Source organism: Paramisgurnus dabryanus, chromosome 23 (genome assembly GCF_030506205.2).
Source record: "Paramisgurnus dabryanus chromosome 23, PD_genome_1.1, whole genome shotgun sequence".
Taxonomy (NCBI): domain Eukaryota; kingdom Metazoa; phylum Chordata; class Actinopteri; order Cypriniformes; family Cobitidae; genus Paramisgurnus; species Paramisgurnus dabryanus.
In genome coordinates, this window is record NC_133359.1 from 7,260,863 (window position 1) to 7,282,322 (window position 21,460).

Here is a 21,460-nt window from a genome sequence, read left to right on the forward strand (position 1 = left end):
ATGAGAATTAAGTTTGATATATTATAAAACCCATACCACAACCATTACCATTACAGTCGCATGTGTTATGTAGGATGAATTCAGCAGAAAACGTGTTGGAATGCAATTTTTTGCTGCTATAGGCTTTATTGAAGCGGCATTAAATTATAAAGGAGCAAATTACTTTCCTATTTGAATAAAGGACATATGTGGGGCTCGACGCCAGTTCGGCAGCCACTTTCTGACTGAAACCAGATGATTTAAGTAATTATATATTCCACACTTTCATTGGTTTGGTTTCCGTTCCATATACACTAGATTAATTTACATTTGGATGTAAATCCGTTCTCCCGTCCTCATGTAAATTGTACTTCACGACAACCGGGTTTTCAGTGGCTGACCATTTTTCTGTTTTAGCCATTTTAGCCTTTTTTTTTGCACATATAAGATTAAGGTCTGAGCTTACTTTTTAGAGGATTTAAAAATATTTCCTATAGAATTATTTGCATTTTTTAGATAATCATTATCAAAAATTATCATTACCGTAACATGATATTACATTAATATAAGTCAATTATGTCCCTTCCAACAATTTTTTTTTTTTTGAAAATGTTAGTTCCTTGAGGGCTTAAACAATGATTGAAAATTGTTGCGGAGGATGAGAAAATTGGTCTTGGACACATTTATATTCCTTATTATTGTCTCTACATTTACCAATGATCACCAAATACCACATTTTTCTTTACTCTAAATGTTTATAGGATAACATGCACTGAAGCTTTTTATTTTTTAGATTTTTTAATTATAAATATTTCCATGTCAAAGAACCCAAATCCAGTCATGGACACGTTGCGGTAATGAAAACTTTCCCATTAAATGTGGAAAAAAAAAATTGGTTTGTATCATGTCATTTAAAATCATGTGTAAAATAGTACAAGAAGAGATGTTTGTAACTGTATGCTTCTTATTTTGATACTTTTACTTTGTGGGTTTTCAGTGGCTGACCACTTTTCTTTTTTAGCAATTTTAGTAACCAAGAAATGACTTTATTTTCTGTGTAGAAATGACATCCATGAAACTCACAACAGTTTGTGGTATTTGCACACGAGTCATCTTTCAACATAATTATATTATAAATGAACTGTTGAATTTGCATCCAGCCCTCATGTCCGATATCTTTTATCTGTTTTTACAAAGACTCGCCGTGGCTCCGCGTGTCGTAGCACCCATCAATTTTACTGTCGGCATTCATCTCTCCTCCACCTTATCCACTTTTCATCAAAGAACAAACTCCGACTCGCAGGTCTCCTTCCTCCTCGCCCCGAGCCGCTCGGAGCATGCATGTTTGCGTTTCGCTGCGTTAACTTTACGCTCCCTTTGTCTCAAGTTGACAGGCCGGGAGTTATGTAACGGGCCGCCCGTAAAAAACCGGCCCTGTTTGAAAACACCAGCGCCTCTCTACTTGAGACAACACTAGACGCTCGACCCCATCGCTTCCTTACTTTATGGCCATCTGTGTTAAAGCGGGGGAGGAGGGCGAGTCAGCATCGCAAGTTCAAACGCCTGCCGTTGCTTTTATGATGTCAATGACTGAATGGATACCTCGGCAGACACTGGTACTGGATGACTTGGCCAAGCTCCTAATCCAAGTTTGGGGCCGGTGAGGGGCAGGGTCATTACTTCAGCCGGGTGGGGGGGTGAGTTTACGGCTTGGGTTGGGGCCGGAGGTAACCTCTGTACGTTTCCCCTGCGGACACTTGAGGGGGACACGTTGTTTAGGCGTGTGAAGATGAAGCACCGCGAGCTGAAGGATTATGAGATGGCTGCGTGATTTGTGGGCGCAACCCCCATAGACTAAAACACTCGCATTTGGGCTTGTTCACGAAACACGCGCAGAACGAATTTGCTTAAATAGTTCGTAACGCAATTAAACGCTTATATTTGTAAACAAAAAATCTGATTACATAATGCAAGTCCACATAAAAAGTTGGGTGATTCTCACGAAATCCAGATTTAGAAGGTTTCCAGCATCAGAATTTTGAAAAAGCCCTTGAAGCCAATTTCTTGGCACATATAAGATTAAGGTCTGAACTTACAATAACCATTATTTTTAGAGGATTTAAAAAATATTTCCTATAGAATTATTTACATTTTTTAGATTATCATGATATTACATTAAATATATGCATTTACAAAGTTATGTTTCGGTAATGAGAACTAAAAAGTTGTCTAGGTACTATGACAAACAAAATTTCAACTTTTATCTGGAGAGAGAAAATAAGAACTGCTTACCTGGTAGCCATCTTGAGTGTCACAGTCAATTATGTCCCTTTCAAAAAAATTTTTGAAAATGTTAGTTCCTTGAGGGCTTAAACAATGATTGAAAATTGTTGTAGAGGATGAGAAAATTGATCTTGGACACATTTATATTCCTTATTATTGTCTCTACATTTACCAATGATCACCAAATACCACATTTTTTTTTACTCTAAATGTTTATAGTATAACATGCACTGAAGCTTTTTATTTCTTAGATTTTTTAATTATAAATATTTCCATATCGAAGAACCCAAATCCAGTCATGGACACGTTGCGGTAATGAAAATTTTCCCCTTAAATGTGGACAAACCAACAAAATTGGTTTGTATCATGTCATTTGAAATCATGTGCAAAATAGTACGTGAAGAGATGTTTGTAACTGTATGCTTCTTATTTTGATACTCGCATTTACTTTTTTTATCAAAATGTTTCATGACACCTCATAAGTCTAATTTAGTGAGAATCACCCAGTTGTGTGGCGAATGTTGAACTTCTCGACTTGTGATGCACGATCGCGCTCATTGTCCGACTCACTCAATACCCGGGTTTCGAGGGAAATGTGCCAAGTGCTCATAAATCTGGTTTTAACCATCTCATGAATGATAAGCAATACAGTGATATCTCTCGCACTCCCTCGTGTTGTCCAGAAGCGATGGAAGAGATTGATTCTGTACTTTTTACATCTTGGCATTTTCATCTCACCCTTTCTTCTGACGCTACGCAGATCTTCTGCGAAAACAAGCAGATCTTTTTGAATTATTTTGAAGATGACACATTGGTAGCGCATGAAGTCCGTTCATTCTAGCACTAATATGCAATACATGCCGGATGATTCAAGAGCGGTCTAAAGGGGCCATTAAAGGGCTCCACGGTGGCTTGTTTGAGTCGTTTCTGCGAGGTATCTTTAAACATTTCTTAATGCGGAGCGACATGGGCCCGAAGCCTTTGAACGCTGCTGTAGAACGCTGCGTTTTTAAGGAGCTTCTCCTGTTAAACGATAAAAGAGGTGAGTTATCACTTTGTTTATCGTGCTCTTAAACCCTCGAAGGGTATTATTAAAGCAGAGCGTGCTCTGGAAAGTATTGTTAAGAGTATTTTTAAAATCTTGTAAATCCTGGTAATTTATGTCACCCTTTTTCCCAAAACCATCACCACGCCCACCCCATGGTTTGGGGTCAATCGACGGATGCGTGTACCTGTACTGTTTAATGCCCCTCCTCTTTATTTCCCCCAAATCCCTCTTTCATTCAGGATTTACTGTGGTGACCTCCTGACTGCCTGGTTCCCTTCCCTTCCCATGCTCCTGAACCTCTTCGTAAGCTTATCGCTTTTCCCTATTTTCCCAACTCAGGCACGGTGTTTAATTAATCAGAAAAGGCCTCTTGTGATTTGGTTTTAATTCCTGGGGCGGGCCTTACAGTTTTGATTGACAGCGGTGATAAACGGAAGCATGGCCCGGTATGAACTCCATTACGAGTATTACTTCATTTATTAAAGTGGGACTGGCCCTGTTTGCTTGTTTCGGCTCCAAAATCTGACCCGCAAACACTCATTTCTGCGCACCGAGACTGTAATACAGCGCAGATGATCCTCGGCACGAGAACATCTATCAGCGATCGACATTCATCAGCTTCCTGTCATTTGCCGCTGGGCGGATCTGAACCCGTGTACGTTCAGAAGTGGATGAGGCATCCCTGTCCTGTGTTTTATGGAGTGTAATTGTACGCCGGGAGGCAGTGCCCTCTATTTCTCCTCTTAATGGCTGTTTGTGTTGTTTTAGTGGCAGATTTACGCATGGGACGGGCAGCGAGGGGCGGGTTGATTTACAGCTGACTGTGGCTTTGGCCTCACTGGTTGTTGTGTGCATGTCGCCGTGTGTGTTCCAGGTGATCGTGCAGTCTGGCCGGCAGCCCAGCGTGCTGCAGAAACTGTGTCAGCTGCCGTTCCAGTATTTCAGCCACCCGCGACTCATCCGAGTGCTCTTCCCATCGCTTATCTGCGCATGCTACAATAACCTGCAGAACAAAGTCATCCTGCAACAAGAAATGAGCTGTGTGCTGCTGGCCACTTTTATACAGGTATTGACCTTCACACCAATCACACGCATCTTCATTCACATTCATGTTTGGCAATTCGGTGTCAAATTCATTAGACCAATTAATTTTAATTTTTATTCTTTTTATTATTTGAAAATAATGCACATCCAAGGTGGTAATGCGGCACGATGCGATGTGGGTGTGCATTATTTTCAAATAAATAAATCAAATGAGTCAATTATTCCTCATATACCACGGTTACCACAGGCAGTGCTATGGTGCCTATTTTTTTAAAGTTAGGTTTACAGAAAAATAATCAACACTCATTTAACATTTCTCAACCAATCAGAATAAAGCATTCAACAGACCCGTGGTATAATACTGTAATAACACCCGGTGTATTGCAAATACTTTTTTAGTCCAAACTACAGTACATTAAACCAGGGGTTGTCAACTTTTTGATTTTGAAGGACCACTTTTCCCAAATATATATCCATTTTTTTATAAAACAATTTAAACTATGTTAGATAAAAAGTAATTGTGATATTATAAAGACAGCTACTTTTCTTCATATTCCTCCCCTTAAAATTTTCTGGGAACCCCTTAATTTTGAAAACCCCTGCATTAAACCACATTTATGCATTTGGCCGACACTTTTATTCAAAGTAACTTGCAGTGCATTCAAGCCATGCATTTTTTCTTTTTATCAGATGAGTGTTACTTTGTCATTGCCAGCTCAATTCTCTATAACCTATAAGAACCAGTGGCAAAAGTGTAATATGGGACTATCTGTTTGTCCAAACAATGGTAAGAGGAGTTTTAAACTTGCTTAAAATGTCTCTTTTTGAGTCAACCCTGGGTTGAAAATAACCCAGCATTTTTTTTTTTTTTTTTTTTTTTTGAGTGTAACTGATTTGCCACTACACTTAAAAATGCTGAAAAAACGTACAAAAAATAATCTACAGTATAATTGGTTGGGACATATAACACAACATTTAGGTTTGTGCATATTTTACCCATCCATGGGTTGAAACAAATAAGCATTTTAAAGTGTAGTGTCAAATAAGTTACAGTAAAAAAAAAAATTTGTTAAATATGGGACTATCTGTTTGTCCAAACAATGGTAAAAGGGGTTTAAAATTTGCTTTAAAAATGCTGGGTTGTTTCAAGACATGATTTGATCAAATATGGACAAAACCCATTAGTTTGGTTTAAATTAATCTACAGTACAATGGGTTGGGACAAATAACACAACATTTGGGTTTGTGCATATTTTACCCATCCATGAAACGAACCAGTAGTTTAAATTTAGGGGAAAATCTGTTACACCAAAAAATTATTAAAATGCTGGGTTATTTTCAACCCAGCGTTGGCTCAAAAAAGTGACAATCCAGCCAGTTGATTTGTTATTTAACCTATACGATGTTATTTCAACCCAAAATGCTGTGTTGTTTTAACCCAATGGCTTTAAAAAGGGACAAACCCAGCCAGTAACCTGTGATGAGTTGGGTCATATATGGTAATTTTGTAGGTTTATTTAGACCAAAATTTGGGCTTGTCTATATTTCATATTTACCTCATATTTATTTAATATTGAAGGGGTTGAAACAAATCTGCATTTTTAAGTGTAGTGGCAAATCAGTTACACTCTTAAAAAAAAAACGGGGTTGGCTCAAAAAGGGACAAATCCAGTTTGTTTGTAATTTAACCTATGCAATGTTGTTTTAACCCAATGGCTGGGTTTGTCTCGTTTTGACCCAACACTGAATTGGAAATAACCCTGCATTTTTTTAGAGTGTACTTAATTTTTTGTTTAACCCCAACATTCCCTGTGTCCATTGGAATGGACATCACATGTTTTGTGGTTCAAACTAATAAAAATGCCAATCAACTAATCTATTGATAAACACTTGAAAATCAGGTCTGAAGGGGTTAAATATAAATAAATAAAATATCCCACAACTCATAATCCTTACCACTGGATGCATCAACTTGTGGTACTATTAGTATCAAACCCTTCCTATTTTCTATCTCTTCTTTCTTTATTTGTTTTTCACCTATACTGCCCCCCCTTCCACCCCAAATGAAGCAGCTTTCATCTCACAGATGGATGGTTTCCTCTGTCTGTATGAGTGGATTTACCTGCCACTACTTGAGCTTCTTGTAAACACCCTCTCTCTTCATCTTCATCCTGACGTGACTTCCCACACTACACCACTGCTGCCTTTACTTGAGGAAAGATTTACTCTTACTCCAGCAAAGACGGGGAATTCAAACAATAGAAAAACAAAGCACTGACAGAAGCCTTATCTATTTAAGGTTCAGAATTAAAGTAAAAATTGGGTTGTTTCAAGGATTAGTCCATTTTCTTAAAAAAAATCCAGATATTTACTCACCACCATGTCATCCAAAATGTTGATGTCTTTCTTTGTTCAGTAAAGAAAAAATAGTTTTTTGAGGAAAACATTCCAGGATTTTTCTCATTTTAATGGACTTTAATGGACCCCAACACTTTACAGTTTTAATGCAGTTTCAAAGGAAACGATCTCAAACGAGGCATAAGGGTCTTATCTTTTTATATTAAATATAAAATTAAAATTCTGGTTCTCACTTTTAGGGCCTTACATGGCCAAGCCCCTACCTACATCACTGACTTGATACAGCTTTACACTCCAATTCGAAGCCTCAGGTCATTATATCGGAGCATATTAGTCGCTCCACGTACTCATTTTAAACTAGAGGGGATCAGTCATTTAAGGCGGTTGCTCCTAGGCTGTGGAACGCTTTGCCTCTTTCTTTGCGCTGTGCGAGCTCAGTCGATTCTTTTAAAAAACAACTGAAGACTCTGCTCTTCAAACAGGCTTTTGGTTAGTCGGAGGTTTTTATGGTTGTTTGTTGTGTTTGTTGATTGTGTCTTGTATTTTCTAGAATGTATTTAAATGTTTTGTGTTATATTTTATTGTAAAGCACTTTGTGATTTTTATCTGTGAAAAGTGCTATATAAATAAATTTTACATACTTATCTAGCAAAACGATGGTCATTTTTGGCAAGAAAAATTAAAAATATGCACTTTTAAACCACAACTTCTCGTCTTCCTCCGGTCCTGTGACGCGCCTGTGCGACCTCACGTAATACGTCATCACGTCAAGAGGTCACGGATGACGTATGCGAAACTACGCCCCAGTGTTTACAAGTGTGAAGAAAGAGGACCGTTCCTAAGTTGTTGTATGTGGAATGATATTAATTAATGTCTTTGTGTCAGTTTATTGTTTAAAATTATCCGCAAATGTGCGTTTTATATGTAACACGTGACCTTTCCAAGGCAATGGAATGAAACTGCATTAAAACTGTTAAGTGTTGGGGTCCATTAAAGTAAAATTAAAATGAGGAAAATCCTGAAATGTTTTCCTCAAAAAACATAATTCGCGACTGAACAAAGAAAGACATCAACATTTTGGATGACATAGTGGTGAGTAAATTTTCTGGATTTTTTTTTTAAGAAAATGGACTTAACTGAAGTTTTACATTACTGACATTTTGAAAAATGTGCATTAACAAATGAACTGCTATGACTTTGTGTCATTCGTTTATTTATTCTGTAAAAGTGCAGTACCACCTCCAAGGTTGCAGGTTATTTTCCTACTACATACTTTCTAATTTCTGTAAGCTAGCCATTAGGAAAAAAAGAAAGAAAAACAAAAAATTTAGATAATATCACTAATTGATGTTATCTTGTAGATGGGATTATAGAAAGGGAGCAGTGCTTGCTATTGTTTAGGGGGAAAACGCACTGTTTACTACACTAAAATTTTTTTTGGGGTTTTTTAAACCATGGTTGGGTACATATTGAATTGATTGGGTTATAAATTATCTCGGCTGGGGTGATTTAACCCAAGTGCTGGGGTGATTCAACGCATGGTTGGGTAGGGTGACCATACGTGCCATTCTTCCCGGACGCATCCCGTCCAGGATTTCGGTGCGTCTTCCGGAAGTCGTATTTGTTGACCGCATACGCCATTCAGTTAAAAACATAAGATATACAATCGTAGTTTCATTCTTACCTTAAAATGTAACGGTTGTTTTTCTGTAATAATAATAATAATAATCCTCTATGACGTATGCGGTCGACAAATATGACTTCCGGAAGACGAATACAAAATCCTGGACGGGATGCGTCCGGGAAGAATGGCACGTATGGTCACCCTATGGTTGGGTAACAACAACCCAGCATAACCCAACAGTCGGTTCTGTCACTATTTACCAAACCATGGGTTAAAATATCCTACTTTTTTAGAATGTAAATGTTCTTTTTTAAGTTAAAGATGAAGTGTGCAATTTCTGCTCGACTAACAAAAGCAACCAGAATTGCATGAACATTGCTGACTTTCAAACAGTTGTGACCCCTATTTTTAAGATTAGGAACATCAAAGTTTAATTTCAATCTTTGACATGACCTTACTAACTCAATTTGCAGAAAACAGTAAATCACAAATAAAAATGACTTTAGCTGGGTTTTCACATTTTTTCCCACCTCAATTATTTGGACAAACAGGTAATCTTAGGGCAAATTTGTTCCATTGGCTTCCCATTTACTCAATATTTGTGCTTTTATTTCGCTGCCATAGTCAAATTACGATCAGATCGTTTGTAAATGTAAATTTTTTGAATAATTTTTTCATTCTATAAAGTACCAACTCCGAGATTGCGGCTGGGATATGCACATATTTTCTTAAAACAACATGCTTTCCCCTCTCTCTAAGCTAGCCGTCTGGGGCGGGGATAACGTATAAAATGTATCCGGTTTGATTTGGTTTTCTCTATTCCAGGACTGTGCCACCAGCGACAGCCAATCGGACAGCAGGGCTTCACAACCAGGTGAGATTTTAACCACACTATTTGCCGTGTTTGACCTTGTTCGAAAACATATCCACAAGGTGAAACGTGTCATTTCTCGCGACGACAGATCTTTGCTTTTACAGTAAATGCGCGTTTGATGTTACCCATAAAGATTGGAGCTAAACAAAATGCACTTGAGTAGTACACGCATCACACATTGCATAGGGGCATTAGAAAACATTTAATGCTTTTGTCTGGTTAATGCGGCGTGCCGTCGCATCAAATGCATTTGTTGTTCTTACTGTCATATTGATTTGGCAATGTTTTGTTTTCTATTTTCTATTAGTTCGCCAACAATTTAAAAGGGTTTTAGTGCTTACAAAAGAAGGCATCGATTCAGGAACACCTCTTAATTCTTCCTTTCCTTTGTCAGTTACAAAGCTCTATCTTTCTCCATCAGACAAGGGCTGGGCTCCTCTGGACTACTGCGACCTCTCCAACCGATTCCCAAGAGATCAATGGGACGCCGCACTACAGTTCTTCCTCAAGAAGCAGGAGGAGTGAGATAGGTAGTAAACCCTGCAATACAAAAAGTGTACTGGAAGGGATTCATGGCACAAACAAAAAATCTTGTAATCAGACTAACCAATAACTTTAGTTTGGGCTAAAATAAATCTTTAGTCTGATATGCGGATACTGCACATAAATATCGTTTCACTTTAAAGAACTTCAACTGACCATTTGCGCAAATACTTATGAGCAATAGACCATGTTTACAAATAGATGGTGTTTTTTTTGCCTTCGTGATGATAATGAAGAGATGTACAGCATGAAAATCTTTCTAAACTTTCGATTTTGACTTTTGTGGGTGTGTGATTGTTGTATTGTTTTGTAAATAAATAAAAAAAGCATTCGGACAGTGACGTACAGTAGAATAAACATAAGCTCTTATTTAATTTATATACTGTAGAATGACGAGTTACCTCATCTGTTAAAATGCATAGAAAGGAAAACGATGTCCTGTTGCTGACATATTATTCTTTTTGTTAAATATGTTTGGTTGTTGTTTAGTTTCTTTCCTTTGTTTTTATACTCTAATTTATACACCCTAAAAATATATTCAGCACACTTTTTGCTCCTTTATAGACGTGTTTGTGTCTGAGCATTGAAGCACTTAAAAAGAGTTTGATTGGAGAAAACTGTGTATGTCCCTTGACAACTTTAATAAAATATTTAATAATGCACATTCGGGTTTGTTTGTTTTAGTTTTTTCCCCCAGTGGAACTCATTTTTCCAGCAAACAAGAAATGATGTTTATAGTGAACGCCCTCTCGATTGTTCATCCAAAACATTACAATATCTACACATTTACCCTGCTTTCAATAGCATGGTAAAAATATCCGAATTCCTTTTGGGGATGGATCAATTACAATCTTTCAAACGTTTCCAATAAAGCAACATATTTCACGGAGATCTTTAAATGAGTATACCTCGATTATATATTCGTTGAAAGATCCGAAACTTGACTTTTTGGGGTAAATTGTATTGTGTATATAAAGGGTTGTGAGCTTCTAACCAGACGCCCATGGGGCACTACAATCAGCCCACTGTTTTTCAATCCTCATCTCTCGATCTGTACTTTCTTTCTGTCTTTTTCTGTACCTGTGTGACTCACATCTACACACCACTGCCTCTGAGTCATTCAATATACTAATGTGTCAACACAAGCTGAAGCCTTTCGGCTCAGACCCACCTTTACCATCACTCCTGCTCCAGATCTGAATATAAATGTGTTCATATATGAGAGGAAAAGCATTAGGGTTACTTGGGTTGGCTACTGAGAAATTTTCAACTATTACTTTTAGATTTAGCTATTTTGCATTTTATGTGAGACTTTAAGAATATATATTTGACAACTTGAATAGGCTAAGCAGTGATTTGCTGGCTGTTTTTATAGACCAATTTCACTATTTGCTTTTCGACGACCATATGAGATCTTGACATTCTTATGGTTTTGGCAGGTCGACGTGAACTTGCATGACAGGGAACTTGTGTTACTTTGCCTTTTTTATGATTTATAAACGTTTTTAGATGCGAAATTTGTTTGTTAAATTTGTTTTGAGTTTAGTGAAATATTTTTCTCGTTTAAGAAAGTTTAATTGGACTGATGTTTCAAAGCCATTTCACTTTTGGAAAAAGATGACTTGGATAAAGTCTTTCTGATGTCGAAATATTGGCTAACATTTAAAGATACAGATGTGGAGTTTGCACGTTTTAAATACAACAATATATCCGAGGACATGCCAATGAAGTGTCTGATATAAAATATATAATTTTCTTTGAGAAATATCAAATATTTTGCTTTTACACAATTATAAAGATTAACTCTTGTTTTAATGTGTAATTTAATACTATGTCATTTTATATATTAATGTCTATATTAATAAAGACATTTAATATACAAGCTGTTAGTTTCGGTGCTTAGTAAAATTAAATAATGTTCATATCAATATTTAAAAAAATCATATTTATCGGCTTTAAAGGGCTTTATATGTGGTTGCCAATTAAATAAAACAATATGTTTTACTAACTTTGACTGTTTGCATTATTTTTAAACGCACAATAGGCAGTATTTTTAGGTTATTCGATATTTTTACAGTTCGGCTCTGAATTTACAGCATTTATACCGTTATTTATTTTTATGTTTCGTAATGTAAGCTGTTTTATTGTATAAAGCGCAACATAAATAAGCTAAATCAACCTGAAACTAAATATCTGGATGTTTTGCCTTTTTCTTGTGCCTGGTGTCATCATCTAAAATATTGAAGTGTATATATATATGAAGTATTTCGTTTAAATGTGTAGTAAATTACTTTGTTTTATTATTGATAGCTAACATTCGACTTAAAACTAAAACTGAATAAAGCAAATGAATGTTAACTATTGAATAGTTACAAATAAGATTTAAAACTAAATGTTTTGTGTACACTTCCAGAATAAATCTCACATACAAAGACCGAGCTGTAATTTGTAAAGAATTTAAAGATTTGTTTTGCACAAACATGAACTTGGCTTAAGTGTGCGTTTATTTAATTATAGCTAAATTATTAAATTAGGGACGGAATTTGAACCGAGATGTAACTCTTGACCTCTGGTCATGACATCTGAATCGTTATTTCTCCCTAAAGCAACTATCCAAATGCATTTATGTAAGCAAATAGAGCTGTCGTTTAGAGAAAGTAAAAAATGTATTTGATCATTTTAGTGTTCACAATAACAGTTTAATTTTTCAGAATCAAATCTACACTACCAGTTCATTATTTTTAAAATGATTTAATATTAGGCCTGGTTTATATTTTACTTTGATTAAAGTCTGTCCGATTTGTTGATTTTAAAGACGATTTAGATACTTTTAAAATTACATAAAGTAAATGTATTTTTTAATCTACAAATAAATTCAAGTAAATTCGCATTTTCAGTGCAGCAAAATATTATGTTTTAGGTTTTGGAAATATGAAACAAACGCATTAAATCCATTTGATTTTATAAAAACATTCAGCACACGTTACATTTATTGACGATTTTGTGTAGATCCGCAATGTCATTTAGTGGACGCGAGAAATAAAAAATCAAATAACAGGATGGAGTCAATGTGATGTCAATGTTTAGATGGCGATCAATCTAACAGTTCAATAATTTAGGTGCTAAACGCGGTTCTTCTTTCCAATGCTATACAGAACCTTGTGGTTCCCCAAATAACATTTCAGTCTAAGGTTCTAAAAAGATATTTTCCTCACCTTTTATAGAAACTGCATATACTACAAAAAACATTTATACAGCAGAAAGATTCTGTGGATGTCAAAGGTTCTTTATGGAACCATACACCCCGAAGAACCTTTTTTAAGGTTCCTAAATTTTTCCCAGTCATAACCATTTATATTAATAGCCTAAATCAATGGACAAGAGAGAGCTAAGACTGAAATGATCTATAAAACAAATTTTGAACGGCGCATAAAACTGTGGAGAAACGAAAGTCAGGTATTTGAATAGTTTCAGCGATTATCCTTACTAGAGATGCATTATCTCAGACAAACTTTAAGGATTATCTTGACAAAACGGCCCGCAGTGATTTCACTCTGATTTGCTGGTGTCCAGCGGCTATCTTTTGACCCGGAATGAAAATAAAGCCCGGATACGCAAGGGTGCGCTTGCCGAAAGGGGGTCCCGTTAAGAGAGAGGTGGCTTCGGGTTTGTTGTGCTTCATTTGCAGGTGATGCCAAACGCAGATAAGAGGCCGCCGATCCCTGTCCTCCGTCTAGACTCACAGCTTTACGAGCAACACGAGATTGATCACTGCACGAGCCTGCTGGGGCTTCAATGAGTCACTCAGTATCCGGTCGGTGAGATAGATAGATTTGCATTCATTGATACATGAGTGGCAATTGTAGCCTCTGTATTTAGGGCTGAATGTGATGGATCAGAGATCTGTGAATCACCTTATAGACTCAAAGCCAAGGGTGTGAGTAGAGGATGGGCATAATGGGGATAAGTAGACATGGAAATGTTGCTTATATAAACCAAATGCATCAGTGTTTGTCTGCAAAAAATATTTTTACCCAAAAATACATTTAAAAAAATAATTTTAGGATTATGTCTCATCCATATTGGTGATTAATAACTTTCGATAAAAATATTCAAATACTATAATCGATTTGATTATTTCAAATGATTCGAATATTATGTACAATTTATATGGTTTTAAATTATTCGATTATTTCAAAGTTAGTGAGTAGTCATTCACGCAATATTTAACCTTAACAACATTTTACTCTGTAGTCGAATAGTAAATATAAAATAATTGTTAGGACTTAAAAAACCCTGAAAATACCTTGTGTTTAGGATATGTAGCCTACGTGTAATGTAATGTCAGCAAAAAGATTATCCAGACAGTCAAGTAACAATAAACTGGTTCATTTCTGTTACTGTAGTGTAATTTGATAAAAAGCCAGAACAAAATTTCCAGTTTCTCAACTGAATAAATTCAGATATTCTGTTCACGTTGCTCCTGTTGTCTTCGCCAGTCATGTATTGTAACTGAAATATTTTTCTAATAAAAAAGGATATGTAAATGCAACATGATATAGTTCTCTTTGCATGCAGAGTTTCTCAGACATAAACAGCATTTAAGGTCGTTTATTAAGATAATTTCTCAGTTTTTGGTATGGACGGTTGTCCTGACAATAAATAATAATAACTTACTTTTTTACTCGAGAAGTTTATACAATCTGTCCTCCATTCGTTAAGATAAAATATTTTACAGCTCACTTTTTATACATCTTCGAAGATCATGCGCACTGAGACAAAAAAGTGGCCCTTGTCTCGTTTTATAAGGAAAGACCACTTGTTGATAAAGCTACACAATGATGGTCTTTGAATAAACACTGTTAAGACTGCTGTTTTTGTTGAGTCAAAACTCAAATTATGTGTTCATATTCCGTTTGACATCCTCGGTATACGGTCCGAATGCTTCAAAAACAGTTTTGTAACACGTCTGAAAAGCCCAAAGTCGCTTGGTCGGCTTCCTCCGTTTGGCAAACTGTTTAAATCCATCTCGGTTAATCCCTTTCCCCGTTCGAGCTGGCGGTGAGGTGATGGGTTTTCATGCAGGGTGGGTGAGGGCATGCTGGGGCTGGAGTCTCCCGTGACCTCTCACGTCTCCACGGGACTGGGCACCATGCTGTTGGGAGTGTCGGGTAACTGGGATGACAAAGAGGTCACATCACTGCCCGACGAGTTGCCCAACGAGCCCGATTCGGAAAATGAAACCTGTGGAAGGATGAAGAGTCGATTAATATACACCTCACATTTGAGTTTGAGTGAACTGCAGAGTTTTGCGTACTAACATTACTATTAACCTACACAACTTTGCACGTGTCTGTATATAATAGATAATGTGTAGATAACGTGTTTTGAAATGCATGATGGTCGTGCCATGCGTTTTATAATAAATAAGCCCTCTATAGATTATTACAAAAATCACTGCGCAAGTATATGTGGGTGCTTTTTTTTTATATAAAAACAAACAATAGAAACCATTACAAAAGTTCTAATGGATATAATGGTTATAATGGAAACTATAATGGTCTCTTTGGGTTTCTGGTAATGTGCTGGCTATTGTTATCTGGTGGACAGCAACCAATTGAGCAATTAAATCATGTTGAGATAAGGCCCAAAACACACTATACAAAGTAAAGCATGCATAACATCTCCAACTGTCAGAAGCAAGTGCTTGAATCATCAAACCTCAAACGAATATAATATCATCGCCTTAAAAATAATGTAAAAAACACTACTTATTTTTTTTAACTACGCAGTTAATTAAATAAAAAACTAAACGTGATGCACTGATAAGTGGTAGTCTTTGTCCTTACCAGCTGTTGAAAAGCCGGCTGGTCCAGGTCACTCTGTAAGGCAAACTCGCTTAAGGCTTTCCATGGAGGCTGATAGGTTTGAACCTCTACAGGATTTCCCTGCACTGTGGTGTCATGTCTAATCGGGCTGCCTGCCACCAGAGGCGTTCCCGTGAGACCCTGAAGATTCTGCACGAGGTAACAAGAGGAAAACCCTTAGCGACACCTATCACATTTCAATTAAACAGCCTAACACTAATAATACACGTGTCGAATCATAACTAATAACAAGAATAAAAAGATGCACAACGAAATCGTTAAACATGACAATGCAACGATAGATAGATAGATAGATAGATAGATAGATAGATAGATAGATAGATAGATAGATAGATAGATAGATAGATAGATAGATAGATAGATAGATAGATAGATAGATAACACATTGTTTTTATGTGTAAAACTTTAAAATGAGGAACTGTAAAAAAATTGCTGTAATTATGCAGCTGGTTGCCAGTAACTTACTGTAGAAGATAAAGACTGAAAATGTTCCATGTTCATTTAACTTTGAACAAACTGTTGCCAGTAAATAACATAAATGTAAAATCTACAGTAAGTTACTGGCAGCTAGTGGCCAGTAATACGGTAATTTCTACAAATTTTTTTTACAGTGTAGGCTATAATTGTATCTTTTATACATAGTAAATAATAAACAAGAACAATAGTAATATTTAAGATAGATTTAGACTGACAAACAAACATATGAAAACCACATTGGGCCTAATATCCAGTCTGGTTTATTCGTTTAAATAAAACTTTTCCATTATGAAAAAAATAATATTTGCACTTTTTGAGAGACAAATATTAAACAATAGACAGAAATAATAGTTAATATATTTATGACCGATGGATAGACAGAGAGATATAAACAGATAGACACACTATATCATAATAGCCTACTAAAGAAAAAATGATCGCACCTTAGTATAAATATTTATGATAGACAGATATTTGGATAGATAGATAGATAGATAGATAGATAGATAGATAGATAGATAGATAGATAGATAGATAGATAGATAGATAAACAGTAACAACATAAATAAACGGCTTTTTTAATCTTACCGTTTTATCGCTGTGTTGTTGTTGCTGTAGTTGTTTCATGAGTATGGACCTCTTCTTGTCTTTGCAGCGCTTGTTTTGAAACCACACTCGTATGACGCGTGGACTCAGGCCGGTCATTTCCACGAGCTGCTCTTTCATTAACGCGTCCGGCCGCGGGTTCGCGTTATAACAAGTCCGGAGAGTGTGAAGCTGCTTTTCGTTTAATACTGTCCGAACACGCGTGGTCTTCTCCGACTGCTTGTGGACGTGGTTCCGATGAGGTGGCTGTCGAACTGGCACGGGTTCTGCGAATAAAACGCACACAAATCACTTTTCATTTTAACAGGCCGTTTCATTATTCAGACACACTGCAGAAGTGCACGCTTTGTTAAAGGTTAAATTGTGCATGCATGCATCGGTTTGTAGCCAAGTGCATGTCAGTCAAAACACCTCTTAGGGCCTTAATGCTGTATGTGCAAATTTGTTGAAGGATCGACAGGAATATAAAAGTATAACAGGCAATAAGTGCCTGTAAAACTGAGTAATATGATGGTAAACTGGTGACAAATAGAGATGTTACAGTGCTGTTTAAACAAACGTCGTTTAAAGAAACAGCTCAACTTGATATTTTAGTCAAATAAGCTCATTTTAATTTTAATGTGACTTTTCACGCTAGCTAGTAATGTTTCTTTGCATATCTTCTGGTAACATATACAGTGTAACGCATAAAAAATTATAAAATACATCTACATATATGTTTAAACATTTCCATTTGTGTGGAAAAAAAAATTTTCCACAAGTAAACGTTTCAGGAACGCAACCATTATTTCCAAACATTATGCCAATATCTATAAAGGGTTTCAAATTAATTTCAGGCCGTGTTAATTCAATCAATTTTCTCAGTCGAAAGCCCACTATCAGTAATTTTACACGAAAAAAATATATATCTTCAGATTGTCCTGCAGGCCTTAAAGGCAAACTAGTAGGCCTAAGTTAACTTTGATAGACTAATTTACAACCTTTAGCATTATTTTACCCACTTTGCATGTCATATAAAATAAAAACATGTTACAATTTACGCATTGTATATAATTAGTTAGAATTATGAATAATAATAATTTTTGTTGTAGGCCTACTTTTATTAGTAGCAATAATAATAATAATGCTAGAAACAAACTAAATGAGACAATGATATATTATCATTATTGTTTACAGGCTTGTTATGTATTATTACCTGGAATGTGCAGGGTCCTGTTGGAGTGAATGTTTCCGGGACTGATGGGGCTCCCCGCGGATGCGCGCTCCATCAGCAGCCCGTGGTCCGCCCGGCAGAGCAGCTCCTCATCCCGCAGAGAGAACTCATCTCCCGGCAGCAGATGTCTGCTACACACCGAGCATCTGAAACACTCCATGTGATAGACGTTATCCCGAGCTCTCATCACCAGATCACTGCTGCAGAAACCAATGTTACATTTGGCGCATTTGATCCCGAAAAGCCTGTAAGTTTCAGAAGAAATATTTTCTTATTTTTTCTTATTGGTTTCAAAATCCATCTCGCAAGGCCAAAACATAAATGTAATAAACTTGAAGTATGTTTAACACATTGCAAATGTACAAATAACGCTATACACATTGCAATGCAGTTGATCTTTTTCTTAATAATTGTAATACGGATTTATTCATGAATGCATTTTTTAGAGTATAATAAAATATAACACGTGACGTGACATTGGATGTTTGTCGTGTTTTAATGCCATCTTTACAGCTGTGACTTAAACAGGGATTAAAATGTTTTTTGGGGGTGCATGTTAACTATTTACAGCATACAAATGATTATATGCCAATATGAATGAATATAGAGATTTCATAAAGAGAATTATAGCCTACTGCATTTTAAAGCATGCTTTAAAAATTTAGCTAAATAAAGTTTAGATTTTACACATTTTTTGTGTAATGCTATTTAACACATTATGTGTCATTTTTATGAGTTGATTTTGTGTTAAAATAAATATATTTTAAAGTTAAAAATAACACAAAAAGTGTTGTTCCAATAATAACACACGAGTTAGACTGTACATACATAAAACAAAAACGCAAGTCAAGAAATCCAAGCTTTTGGAATTTTGCAGGAACACAATTATTAAAAAAATAATAATAATCCTTCTGGAACCAAGATTGTTTACAGGCCTGTAACTTCTTGGTTCATGGTTAAAAAAGTTTCTATTTTCCTGCACCAGATCAACATTCAAGATTTTCTCATATTTATGGATTACTTTGGGTCAGAAATATCTGCTAAAAAGGAGGCCCAGCGAAATTCCAAAGCTCTGAAATCACAAATACGACAAAAAAAGACACCTACCGTACATAATCTCTTTTGCAATACGTTTTGCCATCTCTGACGAAGCAAGTGCACGTCTCATCCAGATACTGACTGCATTCTGCGCACTTTAGGCAGGCTGCATGCCACTCCAGGTCCGGGGACACTCGTAGTATGTATTGATCATGAATCTGACTCCCACAGCCGACACACATGGCGATTCCAGACTTCTCTGGATATGGAAAGCAGGGATTAGCGTCCTCCGATTTAATCCCCCCAAACACAGCCATCGTGTAAATAACTACATGCGTGTATACATATGAGCTCGTGTATCACGCATGCTCACATGCCTTCGGACAAGAAAATGCTTTTCCTGTTGCATTTGCATTATAATGGTTCATGACATCGGGTGTGTTTGACACTGCACCAAAAATTGTCTGCAGATGCTTTTGTTAATTTAGTAAAAAGTTTTGTATTATGGATCTAAAATGTATCGAGTAGTATTAGGCTATAGCATAATACTCTAGAGCTGTTAAAAAAATAAGATTTTCCTTACTGTCTTTCGAGCGGTTTAAAAACAAAACAAAACTAATGGAGCATAACCAATATTCAAAGTTAAAGGAAAAAAACTTTAAATAAACACCCAACACTTACTTTTTGAATGATCCCCCATATCACCCAAGAAAGAAGGATGGGGTAGAATATCCACCATACAGGAGGGTTAAGGCAGAAACCTATAGAGGAGGAAATGAAATGGGGAAACGGCTTCGTCCCGAGCTGACTAATAACTTCTGGCCGAGGAGCCTGTGGGAAGAGCAACACACAGACACGGGCCCTGACGTCACGGGGCCTGACGTCACATGCAAACCTGGGCCACGCGCCCCAGAATTTCAGCAGCTCGACGCGCAGGTCCGACCACGGGCAAATATTTTGAATACAATAAACCGAGTCCCTGATGAGCAAACACGCACTTTTGATTCTTTAAACGTAGCCGTGAAACATTACAACATCGTCTACAACATCATGAAGCAACAGTTAGGATATACATGAAGATGAAACTGAACGAATATGCAATTGGTTATGTTTATCAACATATTGTGGAAAAAACATATCACTCACTGCGATGTCATTTCCATCAGATATTCAGGGAATAGCTGGACCAATGCTTCCTCAAAGTTATTATAAAATATATAGGCTAGCCTCACTTCTCAAATGAAAATAAGGTAAATATTTGACTTAACTGGTATTAATTTACCAAAGACCGTATATACACGAGAACTTCAGTCTATACGTTCTGGAGAGCCCTCTACTGGCCATGAAAACATAATTACGAGCCTATTCACAATTTATGGTGATTTATATGCAGAACTGTTTTACATTATTTATATTCTTGCACTTCAACGTTTCAAAATCGAACAAATACATTATTTTCTTTATGTATGAAACGAATTAAACGAATGTACAAATAATATGCACACATTATTAAATTACAGCTTATTAGACAAAAACAACTTCGAACAAAAGCATTTCGCAACGGCAGATTTATTTTGACAGTGAATGAAGACTGTTGTTAAATATTTTATTAAATATATATCGAAAAATCTTTATTTAAGGTTCTATGTATTTTTCGTTATAAAATAGACCTACATTCATTTCAACATAATACATAATTACATGGGTTTGTATTTCAACTTTTCAGAAACTATAAATCTGCTTAGCCTTTAAGTAAATTTTACTACGGTTATTAACACTAATAAGTAAACCACAGCTAAGTATTTACTTGCAATGTCTTGCAATATACAACGCTCTCTCTTCACATTAAACACTTTAGGCAACTAAATAAAAACGTTTTATTCTTCTTTTCCTCTCCAGATTAAATGCACCTATTTTATTCTTTCCACCATACCATGGTTGTAATAAAATATTGATGCCGATTATCATTTAGAATATTTAATGTGCATAAAAGGGCACACATATTTTAAGATGCGATCATAATGAATTATTTCGTTTCTTTACTTCAGATTTGTCATTCAGAAAAACAAATCGTGTTCACTTTACTCTCACAGAAGTGACCGCGTGTCGAACCTCACCTTTGACATTGACCCTTAACCCAGAAAGGAATATATTTCATTTACTATAGAAACAGTGTTGATGCCATGAGAGAAAAAAAGACCATCTAAGAGATTGCAAGTATATGTATCATACGCGTTATAAAGCTCAGATGCAAAACCCTCTGAGTGCGTCTGACTTTTTTTCCTGCAAACTATCATTTTTTATCAGACGTTTAATGGATTCTGCCAAATTTCTGAATGACCTAAAGCATATTAATCATAACTGTATGAATATTATTAACGAAACTGTCAGAATAAATGAATGCTGATACTTTTAATTGTTTTTATAAAGAAATATCCGTGATGCATTCAGTCGGCTATTTTATTTTATTTTTACTGAGTAACGT

At 36.1% G+C, this 21,460-nt stretch overlaps 2 protein-coding genes across 7 annotated transcripts in view; one reads left to right on the forward strand and one right to left on the reverse strand.

Moving 5' to 3' along the window:
* The window catches only part of scaper (S-phase cyclin A-associated protein in the ER), a 140,767-nt gene extending 130,352 nt beyond the window's left edge, over positions 1-10,415 (forward strand). For 3 of the 5 annotated variants that reach the window (XM_065292114.2, XM_065292118.2, XM_065292116.2), the window contains 3 exons: positions 4,185-4,376; positions 9,162-9,210; positions 9,605-10,415. In XM_065292114.2, the coding sequence (XP_065148186.1) occupies positions 4,185-4,376; positions 9,162-9,210; positions 9,605-9,735 (372 nt within the window). In that variant the 3' untranslated portion in view covers positions 9,736-10,415. The remainder of the gene's footprint in view (positions 1-4,184; positions 4,377-9,161; positions 9,211-9,604) is intronic. The other 2 variants (XM_065292115.2, XM_065292119.2) reach the window with 1 other exon arrangement.
* A 3,901-nt stretch (positions 10,416-14,316) lies between these two features.
* isl2a (ISL LIM homeobox 2a) lies at positions 14,317-19,797 on the reverse strand. 2 transcript variants are annotated; one of them, XM_065292429.2, is made up of 6 exons: positions 19,657-19,797; positions 19,045-19,234; positions 17,920-18,137; positions 16,707-16,990; positions 15,603-15,770; positions 14,317-14,997 (listed from the first exon to the last, which is right to left on the reverse strand). In XM_065292429.2, the coding sequence occupies exons 1-6, from the start codon at positions 19,712-19,714 to the stop codon at positions 14,881-14,883; spliced, it is 1,035 nt and encodes a 344-aa protein (XP_065148501.1). In that variant the 5' UTR covers positions 19,715-19,797; the 3' UTR covers positions 14,317-14,880. The 2 variants fall into 2 exon arrangements, with proteins under 2 accessions (XP_065148501.1, XP_065148500.1); XM_065292428.2 differs by having other exon boundaries at positions 14,318-14,997; positions 17,920-18,182.
* Positions 19,798-21,460: the final 1,663 nt, after the last annotated feature.

Excerpts from the sequence above, each read along its gene's own strand:
- isl2a (XM_065292428.2), bottom strand. The coding sequence starts at position 19,714 with ATGGTGGATATTCTACCCCATCCTTCTTTCTTGGGTGATATGGGGGAT. Across the intron at positions 16,991-17,919 it reads CAGGACCCTGCACATTCCAG|AACCCGTGCCAGTTCGACAG; the intron begins GTAATAATACAT and ends TTTTATTCGCAG. Across the intron at positions 15,771-16,706 it reads AACAACACAGCGATAAAACG|AATCTTCAGGGTCTCACGGG; the intron begins GTAAGATTAAAA and ends TACCTCGTGCAG.